At 43.6% G+C, this 11,747-nt stretch overlaps 1 protein-coding gene across 1 annotated transcript in view; it reads left to right on the forward strand.

The window, feature by feature from the left end:
- The window catches only part of LOC139386271 (zinc finger protein 804A-like), a 157,489-nt gene that overhangs the window by 135,847 nt on the left and 9,895 nt on the right, over nt 1–11,747 (forward strand). The window contains exon 2 of the mRNA XM_071131770.1: nt 6,904–7,053. Within this exon, the coding sequence (XP_070987871.1) occupies nt 6,904–7,053 (150 nt within the window). The remainder of the gene's footprint in view (nt 1–6,903; nt 7,054–11,747) is intronic.

Here is an 11,747-nt window from a genome sequence, read left to right on the forward strand (position 1 = left end):
CACAATCTCCTGAGGAATTGCACACCGCCTGTCTTCTCCTTCTCTACTTCACAGGATGCCGGATGCCGTTCCGATGTGTTGAGAATATCACCGCCATGTCAACTCTGATTGACTGAATGGCGAATGCCTTCCGGTGACCTCCGGTGACCTTTCCCCAAAGAAGTTTCTGCCCTGGAAAATGGAGTAGGACCATCACTTCTGACGCATTTAGTGGATCATGCTGTCACCCTTTCTGCTGCCCAACCGTGGAAGCACTTCACCCAACCTTAGAGGAGGGAAGCGGCCTGTGGCGAGTGGGGGCTTCTTTGGCATTGGAAAGTAACGACACAAATCCAGATGTCAAACAGCTTCGCCCCCTCCTGGTTTCGGAGTTTCCAGCGCTATCGTCCCCTTTCCTGACTCCTTCCTAGCCGGGATTTGCCTCAGATTCTGCCTTAGGCTCGGATCATCGGGCCTCTAGGGTGCCTGGCGCGTGGGCTCCTCCATCAGCCACAATGGGTTTTGCGGCCGGTACTCGTTAACATAACAACACAATAATACAAAAATATCCATGTTACATGTTATTGATGCAGACCGGTACCCGTAACCTAACCAAATAATCCATAATATATATATCCAGGTTCCATGTTATTGATGCAGACCGGTACCCGTAACCTAACCAAATAATCCATAATATATATATCCAGGTTCCTTGTTATTGATACAGGGTGGGACTTCTTGACAAAATCAATGTGCCTACTTCCACACCTCATTTAAAGGCAGGGGCGGCAGGGTAGCACGACTAGTGGTTAGAGCGTTGGACTAGTAACCGGAAGGTTGCAAGTTCAAATCCCCGAGCTGACAAGGTACAAATCTGTCGCCCACACCCACTGTTCCTAGGCCGTCATTGAAAATAAGAATTTGTTCTTAACTGACTTGCCTAGTTAAATGAAGGTCAAATAAATAAAAATGACATTTTCTGTCTTTCCCGTTCACCCTCTGAATGGCACACATACACAATCCATGTCTCAGGTGTCTCTACCTTCATTTAACTAGGTGAAAGGGGAGGAGACGGGTTAAAGAAGGATCTTTAAACCGTCTCCTCCCCTTTCATCTACACTGATTTAAGTGGATTTAACAATAAGGGATCATAGCTTTCACCTGGATTCACCTGGTCAGTCTATGTCATGGAAAGATCAGGTGTTCTTTCACCTGGATTCACCTGGTCAGTCTATGTCATGGAAAGAGCAGGTGTTCTTAATGTTTTGTACACTCAGTATGTATCCAGGTAACACGTTATTGTTATAGGCTGGTACTTGTAACCTAACCGAAGAATCCAATGTATTCAGGTTACTTGTTATTGAATGCCTTTGATGCAATGCTAGTTCATTTCCCACATTTACACCACCTATCCATTAGGAGCAATAGCCTGGTAATAGTTTAACAGTTTATCTCTGCGTGAGCCGTGTCAATCAGGATCACTTGTTTGGTGGTCTGATATAATACCTAGTGCATGCAGGGCATTTTCACAGCTTACCGGCTCTTTTGGATGCTTGGTGCGCTCACACACACACAGAGAGACACACACACAGAGACACACACACAGACACACACACACACACACCCCATTACATCTCTCTGGGTCTGTAATGGGCTGTGATATCAGCGTAAAGTGGTAAGGTCCATGTCAGAACTAACCCCACACAATAGCCTGAGTGGGTTCTCTCCCCGTTAATGACAATATTATCGCACAGCAATTTGAGGCACTTTGGCTCCCCCCGAACTGATTGAGGAGGGGTTATAGAACCACGAAGCCTCTTCAGTTCAGATATGAGCCAACTGGACAACATAGGCAGGATGAGAAGTGATAGTTTAAAAGCAGAGGGTTTGAATCTGAACACAAGGCGTGTGTCCCAAATACAGTAACCCGTAGTAGGGCTCTTGTTACAAGTAAGCGCAGTGTGCACAGGGAACAGGGAGCCAGTTTGGACACAAGACCCATGGCTATCCAACGAAAGTTCAGCTCGAGGTTAAACTGGTTCAGCTGTTCGATGTTGAATCGTATCCCTGTGTGAAAACGCACCATTGAATTACATTTCAGGAAATAAAATCATGAGAAGCCCTATTGTCCACTGGGTGTTCAGGTTTTTAGTTTATTTTCTATTTCGCCGAGGTGAGATTTTATCCTTTGAGGAGGATCTAATGCAAAAAAGGCTTCATTTTTTTTTTGATGGTGATTTTTCACATCGGCACTAAGAATGAGATCTAGTGTAAATAGATTAAAATCATGAATGGTGTTACTTTCTTCTTCTGTTGCCACGGGGATGTTTGAACAGGACCCCTTTTGGGGATAGGAGGTTTAATACATATCTCTATCCAACAGAGCTTTCAATGGACGACTTTCCATATATCCTGAGAGTGAAATAAATTAGATTTGAAATATGATCTGTACCCTAGTGAAAGTAGTCTCACCCCCCCCCCCCCCCATCCCCCCATTTAGCTGTAAATCAATATTTAATACGGAATAATAAAACGAGAAAATGAGGATCTATATGAATTCAGGGGTTTTCAAGGAGCATTGTATTGAAGGACCACAAACATCCCTCGCTACAAATTATGCAAATAAATCAAGAGGACGTGAATAATGTGTCTGTTATTAAATCTGTGGGTAAATAACATGCATCATTATGTCATCTGTTTCTGTCTGAATTAAGCATCTGGTATAGCGTAGTAGAATAATATTGTCTCACCTAGAACACACCAATCACAGACATGTTGTCTCAGACCACACCAATCACAGACATGTTGTCTTACCTAGAACACACCAATCACAGACATGTTGTCTTACCTAGAACACACCAATCACAGACATGTTGTCTTACCTAGAACACACCAATCACAGACATGTTGTCTCATACCACACCAATCACAGACATGTTGTCTCAGACCACACCAATCACAGACATGTTGTTTCAGACCACACCAATCACAGACATGTTGTCTCAGACCACACCAATCACAGACATGTTGTCTCAGACCACACCAATCACAGACATGTTGTCTCAGACCAAACCAATCACAGACATGTTGTCTCAGACCACACCAATCACAGACATGTTGTCTCAGACCACACCAATCCCAGACATGTTGTCTGAGACCACACCAATCACAGACATGTTGTCTCAGACCACACCAATCACAGACATGTTGTCTCAGACCACACCAATCACAGACATGTTGTCTCAGACCACACTAATCACAGACATGTTGTCTCAGCCAACACCAATCACAGACATGTTGTCTCAGACCACACCAATCACAGACATGCTGTCTCAGACCACACCAATCACAGACATGTTGTCTCAGACCACACCAATCACAGACATGATGTCTCAGACCACACCAATCACAGACATGCTGTCTCAGACCACACCAATCACAGACGTGTTGTCTCACCTAGACCACACCAATCACAGACATGTTGTCTCACCTAGACCACACCAATCACAGACATGTTGTCTGCATGCATTACAAGACTGCTGGGGGGGGGGGGATACGCCATGTAAACGAGCATGTACAGTGTTGTCAACAGTGTCTATACTACAGGGAAACAATGTATGAGGTATGCTACAGGGAAACAGTGTATATGAGGTATGCTACAGGGAAACAGAGTATATGAGGTATGCTACAGGGAAACAGTCTATATGAGGTATGCTACAGGGAAACAGTGTGTATGAGGTATGCTACAGGGAAACAGTGTATATGAGGTATGCTACAGGGAAACAATGTATGAGGTATGCTACAGGGAAACAGTGTATATGAGGTATGCTACAGGGAAACAGTGTATATGAGGTATGCTACATGGAAACAATCTATATGAGGTATGCTACAGGGAAACAGTGTATATGAGGTATGCTACAGGGAAACAATGTATGAGGTATGCTACAGGGAAACAGTGTATATGAGGTATGCTACAGGGAAACAGTCTATATGAGGTATGCTACAGGGAAACAGTCTATATGAGGTATGCTACAGGGAAACAGTGTGTATGAGGTATGCTACAGGGAAACAGTGTATATGAGGTATGCTACAGGGAAACAATGTATGATGTATGCTACAGGGAAACAGTGTTTATGAGGTATGCTACAGGGAAACAGTGTATATGAGGTATGCTACAGGGAAACAGTGTACATGAGGTATGCTACAGGGAAACAGTCTATATGAGGTATGCTACAGGGAAACAGTGTGTATGAGGTATGCTACAGGGAAACAGTGTATATGAGGTATGCTACAGGGAAACAGTCTATATGAGGTATGCTACAGGGAAACAGTCTATATGAGGTATGCTACATGGAAACAGTGTGTATGAGGTATGCTACAGGGAAACAGTCTATATGAGGTATGCTACAGGGAAACAGAATGTATGAGGTATGTTACAGGGAAACAGTGTATATGAGGTATGCTACAGGGAAACAGTGTTTATGAGGTATGCTACAGGGAAACAGTGTATATGAGGTATCCTAGAGGAAACAGTGTATATGAGGTATGCTACAGGGAAACAGTGTTTATGAGGTATGCTACAGGGAAACAGTGTATATGAGGTATGCTACAGGGAAACAGTCTATATGAGGTATGCTACAGGGAAACAGTCTATATGAGGTATGCTACAGGGAAACAGTCTATATGAGGTATTCTACAGGGAAACAGTCTATATGAGGTATCCTACAGGGAAACAGTCTATATGAGGTATGCTACAGGGAAACAGAGTATATGAGGTATGCTACAGGGAAACAGTCTATATGAGGTATGCTACAGGGAAACAGTGTGTATGAGGTATGCTACAGGGAAACAGTGTATATGAGGTATGCTACAGGGAAAGCGAATGTATGAGGTATGCAACAGGGAAACAGATTATATGAGGTATGCTACAGGGAAACCGATTATATGAGGTATGCTACAGGGAAACAGTGTATATGAGGTATGCTACAGGGAAACAGTGTATATGAGGTATGCTACAGGGAAACAGTGTATATGAGGTATGCTACAGGGAAACAGTCTATATGAGGTATGCTACAGGGAAACAGTGTATATGAGGTATGCTACAGGGAAACAGTCTTTATGAGGTATGCTACAGGGAAACAGTGTATATGAGGTATGCTACAGGGAAACAGTGTATACGAGGTATGCTACAGGGAAACAGTGTGTATGAGGTATCCTAACGGAAAACAGAGTGTATGAGCTATATTTTTTGGAAATTTACACTGTACAAATCCCATTTTTTCCTCAGCACACTTCAACCTACTTCCCCAACACAGAACCCAAACCGGCTGCGCACGTGCGCCATCGTGCACACGTTTATTTTGTCCCCCGACACCAAACGCGATCACAACACGCAGCTTAAAATATCCAAACAAACTCTGAACCAATTATATGAATTTGTGGACAGGTTGAAAAGCATTAAACATTTATGGCAATTTAGCTAGTTAGCTTGCACTTGCTAGCTAATTTGTCCTATTTAGCTAGCTTGCTGTTGGTAGCTAATTTGTCCTGGGATATAAACATTGAGTTGTTATTTTACCTGAAATGCACAAGGTCCTCTACTCCGACAATTAATCCACACATAAAACGGTCAACCGAATCGTTTCTAGTCATCTCTCCTCCTTCCAGGCCTTTTCTTCTCTTGACTTTATATTGCGATTGGCAACTTTCATAACTTAGGTGCATTACCGCCACTGACCTCGTTCGTCTTTCAGTCACCCACGTGGGTATAACCAATGAGGAGATGGCACGTGGGTACCTGCTTCTATAAACCAATGAGGAGATGGGAGAGGCAGGACTTGCAGCGCGATCTGCGTCAGAAATAGAACTGATTTATTGCCCTTGGCAACGCAGACGCTCGTTGGCGTGTGCGAACAGTGTTTGTGCAATAATTGAATAACATAGATTTCTACATTTATTTTGCAACGCTCTCGCACGCGTCACAAGCGGTGTGGTCAGCCTGTAAGGGGTAGAACACTGAAGGCCACTGGGTCTGAATTTAATATGGAATGCTTTTGGATGCAGATTGTCTCTGAGATGTTGTCCATTCCTCTCCACCCCTAAAATATCAGAGAGTTTTAAGACCTTCCCAATGGGTCCCAAGTCATTACATTCAACTGCTTACTATTTACTTGTATTGGCATCACTTCAACCTGTTCCGCTGAGTTGATATAGACTTAGATCCCATCCCTGACACTGAGGTGATATAGAATTAGATCCCATCCCTGACACTGAGGAGATATAGAATTAGATCCCATCCTTGACACTGAGGTGATATAGAGTTATATCCCATCCTTGACACCGAAGAGACATAGAATCAGATCCCATCCCTGACACTGAGGTGATATAGAGTTAGATCCCATCCCTGACACTGAGGAGATATAGAGTTTGATTCCCTCCTTGACACTGAGTTGATATAGAGTTTGATTCCCTCCTTGACACTGAGTTGATATAAAGTTTGATTCCCTCCTTGACACTGAGTTGATACAGAGTTTGATTCCCTCATTGACACTGAGTTGATAAAGAGTTTGATTCCCTTATTGACACTGAGTTGATACAGAGTTTGATTCCCTCCTTGACACTGAGTTGATAAAGAGTTTGATTCCCTCCTTGACACTGAGTTGATACAGAGTTTGATTCCCTCATTGACACTGAGTTGATAAAGAGTTTGATTCCCTCCTTGACACTGAGTTGATATAAAGTTTGATTCCCTCCTTGACACTGAGTTGATACAGAGTTTGATTCCCTCATTGACACTGAGTTGATAAAGAGTTTGATTCCCTTATTGACACTGAGTTGATATAAAGTTTGATTCCCTCATTGACTCTGAGTTGAGATAGTTTGATTCCCTCCCTGACAGAGGTGGTGTTGTCCTTATTGTTTCAGGACTACGCGGAGAAGGAGAGGACGACGACCATGGCCAAGGCCTTGGAGGACCTGAAGGCCAACTTCTACTGTGACCTGTGTGACAAGCAGTACTACAAGCATCAGGAGTTTGACAACCACATTAACTCTTATGACCATGCTCACAAACAGGTAATGGGCACACACACACACACACACACACACACACACACACACACACACACACACACACACACACACACACACACGTACCTCATTGTATTCAACCATTAGATGTCTTAATTGTTTGCTTATCTTTTGACTACCACTCATTTGTTCAGTACATATGTACTGTAACTAGTGACTACCACTCATTTGTTCTGTAGATATGTACTGTACCTATGAAATGGCCTTGTTGCTGTTACTGTTGTTGCTGTTAGCTGTTGGCTGTTGGCCTTTGGCTGTTTGCTGTTTGCTGTTGCTGTTGTTGTTGTTGTTGTTGTACTTGCTGTTGTTTTTGTTGTTGCTGTTGTTGCTGTTGTTGCTGTTGTTGCTGTTGGGTCTTGGCTGTTGCTATTGCTTTTGTTCCTGTTCCTGTTCCTGTTGCTGTTGTTGTTGTTGTTGCTGTTGGGTCTTGGCTGTTGGCTGTTGGCCGTTGGCTGTTGGCCGTTGCTATTGCTTTTGTTCCTGTTCCTGTTGCTGTTGCTTTTGTTGTTGTGGTTGTTGTTGTAGTTGTTGTTGTTGTTGTTGTTTACTGAGCCAGAGGTAAATCTTCTTCTAAACTTCGACGTGATATAATTCAACACTAAAGTATCGATGAACAGTGAGTTGTTTGATTCGATGCAAAATAACCCTTCCCTTTCTGCTTGTTCTATATGCAATCTGAATACTGTACAAGAGGAGCCATTTCATTTCGGATAAAGCTTGCTTGTCATACATTTGACAATACACTGCTGAAGTCTCTGCAAAACGTTTAACAGAAAACAACTGAACATTGCCGGTTCTGTTTCCTTTCATATATTTGTAGACGACAGTGTTGTTTTTTTCTCGACATGTATTCAATATTGGATAATGTTTTACCTAAAAGGGCCATCAACGCTAACCTTTAAATAGCGAGTTTAAAGCTGTAATTCCTCCACTAGTCCTGCTTTCTGATGTGTTCTGACCCCGTTGCTCTGGACTCGCACAGCACCTGAAAGCTAAAAGTCTCCTGGGTCGGTGCTGTGAACACCAGGGGCTCAGTCAACTATTGAAGCATCTACAACCCCCCCCCCCCCCCCCCCCCCCCCCCCCCCACCCCCCGTGAACCCACTATTGAATGTAGCCAGCGTGAGAGAAATGAACGCATGGATTTCTGGGGGATTTAGATAGAACCCCCTACATGCCAACACACGCAGGAAAGTGCTTTCACACACACACACACACACACACACACACACACACACCCCTCTGCTAGACTGGGTCCATCGACTGGTTACTACACAGCCAGTATATAATAGACCACATCTACCTTTCAGCTTTGGTCCAGCCACATTCATCACACTATTAGGAACCACACAGCCAATGTCACACGGCCTCCTCCCAGAGGCTTGTGGAGATTACAATGCCCTGCAGAAAATATACAACCCTGCATGGATGTTCAGTTGTGTTGTTCTGTTGTTCTGTTCTTCAGTTCTGTTATTCAGTTCTGTTGTTCTGTTCTTCAGTTCTTCAGTTCTTCAGTTCAGTTCTTCTGTTGTTCTGTTGTTCTGTTCTTCTGTTCTTCTGTTATTCAGTTGTGTTGTTCTGTTGTTCTGTTCTTCAGTTCTGTTATTCAGTTCTGTCATTCAGTTCTGTTCTTCTGTTCTTCAGTTCTTCAGTTCTTCTGTTGTTCTGTTCTTCTGTTCTTCAGTTCTTCAGTTCAGTTCTTCTGTTGTTCTGTTGTTCTGTTCTTCTGTTCTGTTATTCAGTTCTGTTCTTCTGTTCTTCAGTTCTTCAGTTCTTCTGTTGTTCTGTTCTTCAGTTCTTCTGTTGTTCTGTTCTTCAGTTCAGTCGTTCTGTTATTCAGTTCTGTTGTTCTGTTATTCAGTTCTGTTGTTCTGTTATTCAGTTCTGTTGTTCTGTTATTCAGTTCTGTTGTTCTGTTATTCAGTTCTGTTGTTCTGTTATTCAGTTCTGATGTTCTGTTATTCAGTTCTGATGTTCTGTTATTCAGTTCTGTTGTTCTGTTATTCAGTTCTGTTGTTCTGTTGTATGTATTGTTGTTCTGTTGTCATGTTGTTCTGTTATTCAGTTCAGTTGTTCGGTTCTGTTGTTCATGCTTTCTATTGTTCAGTTCTGTTTTCTGTTGTTCAGTTGTTCAGTTCTGTTGTTCATGTGTTCTATTGTTCAGTTCTGTTTTCTGTTGTTCAGTTGTTCAGTTCTGTTGTTCATGTGTTCTATTGTTCAGTTCTGTTTTCTGTTGTTCAGTTGTTCAGTTCTGTTGTTCATGTGTTCTATTGTTCAGTTCTGTTTGCTGTTGTTCAGTTGTTCAGTTCTGTTGTTCATGTGTTCTATTGTTCAGTTCTGTTTTCTGTTGTTCAGTTGTTCAGTTCTGTTGTTCATGTGTTCTATTGTTCAGTTCTGTTTTCTGTTGTTCAGTTGTTCAGTTCTGTTGTTCATGTGTTCTATTGTTCAGTTCTGTTTTCTGTTGTTCAGTTGTTCAGTTCTGTTGTTCATGTGTTCTATTGTTCAGTTCTGTTTTCTGTTGTTCAGTTGTTCAGTTCTGTTGTTCATGTGTTCTATTGTTCAGTTCTGTTTTCTGTTGTTCAGTTGTTCAGTTGTTCATGTGTTCTATTGTTCAGTTCTGTTTTCTGTTGTTCAGTTGTTCAGTTCTGTTGTTCATGTGTTCTATTGTTCAGTTCTGTTGTTCAGTTGTTCACTTCAGATGTTCTGTTGTTCTGTTGTTTAGTTGTTCATTTCAGATGTTCAGTTGTTCTGTAGTTCTGTTGTTTAGTTCAGTTATTCTGTAGTTCTGCCTCCAACCAAATGCCAGGGAGCTGGATGAGGATCAGAAACCAGAAACCAGAACGCCCATCGAGTGAAGAAGCAGAGAACAGCCAGACCAGAATAATATCACTGTGGTGGTGGTACGAGAATAAAACGGCCATCGATAGCAGGGAATAGCCAGACCAGAATTATATCACTAGGAGAATCAAAACACAACCAAACACGTTCATAGCCCGTCTGGAACGAGAAGACATCCTCTTAAAACTCTGACTTTCAAAAGTTAGGAGATGAAAAAGTATTTCAGTCTTAGACTGAGAGACATTGATTACCCCCCCCCCCGCCCCATCTCATCTCACCACCGTGTCGAAACGACTTCTACAAAAATGAGTTGAAAATGGGTGTATTTCAGTACTACAGCTCTGAAACCCTGGCAGGTTTCCCCTGCGGATCACGGGAGATGAGGAACGTGTCCTCTAAGTCTGAGGTATTAGCGCCCTGTTCCACATGATGTAACCCAAGGCATCCTAATGCAACACAGGTCACTCCTCCTGTTCCACCAATCGTTCAGAACTCAGGAAGCCTTTTCCAACGGTATCGCTGTGTGCGATCGATGGATAGCTACACCACCGACACTAATCATTGCACCTAACGCACCTGGGAATGTGACAAATATAGGAGATGCAAACCTGCCTGGTATTTTCTGCCAGCCAGCCAGTCAGCCAGCCAGCCAGCCAGTCAGCCAGCCAGCCGGTCAGCCAGCCAGCCGGCACTGAGGCTGACAGAGACCAGTGTGGTGGTTAGGAAGGCTGACTGGACTGTATCTGCGCACACACACACACACACACGCACACGCACACACACACACACACACACACACACACACACACACACACACACACACACACACACACACACACACACACACACACACACACACACACAGTAGTGTTAAGCACCATCCATAGAGGATCAGACCAGTTAACCCAGCCTGCTCCCTCAGAGAGGTAAAGGTCTGATAAACATGACAAAATTATATGGGATCTCACCACATCACATCCTTACTATGAGACCCAATGTAAACGCATGCCAAATGGTACCCTATTCCCTATACAGTGCACTAACATTCACACCCTATGGGCCCTGGTCGACAGTAGCGCCCTATACAGGGTACTGGGTGGTATTTGGGATGAAGAGGATGTTAATACTGAAGTCTCAAACAGGAGAAGGTGTGTGGCGGTGCTAAAATATGTGTAACATCTCTCAACGTGAGAGGAATGTTTCATGTTGGAGCTGGACTCCTCACGCTGTCTGTTGTAACCAATGTTGGGCTAGACTCCTCACGCTGCCTGTTGTAACCAATGTTGGGTCCCGACTCCTCACACTGTCTGCTGTAACCAATGTTGGGTCTAGACTATCCAGGCCGTCCGTTGTAGCCAATGTTGGGTCTAGACTCCTCAGGCCGTCTGTTGTAGCCAATGTTGGGTCTAGACTATCCAGGCCGTCTGTTGTAGCCAATGTTGGGTCTAGACTCCTCAGGCCGTCTGTTGTAGCCAATGTTGGGTCTTGACTCCTCAGGCCGTCTGTTGTAACCAATGTTGGGTCTAGACTCCTCACGCTGTCTGTTGTAACAAATGTTGGGTCCAGACTACAAAGGCCGTCTGTTGTAACCAATGTTGGGTCTCGACTCCTTAGACTGTCTGTTGTAAACAATGTTGGGTCTAGACTCCTCACTCTGTCTGTTGTAACCAATGTTGGGTCTAGACTCCTTAGACTGTCTGTTGTAGCCAATGTTGGGTCTAGACTCCTCAGGCCGTCCGTTGTAGCCAAATTTTGGGTCTTGACTCCTCAGGCCGTCTGTTGTAACCAATGTTGGGTCTAGACTCCTTAGACGGTCTGTTGTAGCCAATGTTGGGTCTAGA

This window comes from Oncorhynchus clarkii, chromosome 3, assembly GCF_045791955.1.
Source record: "Oncorhynchus clarkii lewisi isolate Uvic-CL-2024 chromosome 3, UVic_Ocla_1.0, whole genome shotgun sequence".
NCBI lineage: Eukaryota > Metazoa > Chordata > Actinopteri > Salmoniformes > Salmonidae > Oncorhynchus > Oncorhynchus clarkii.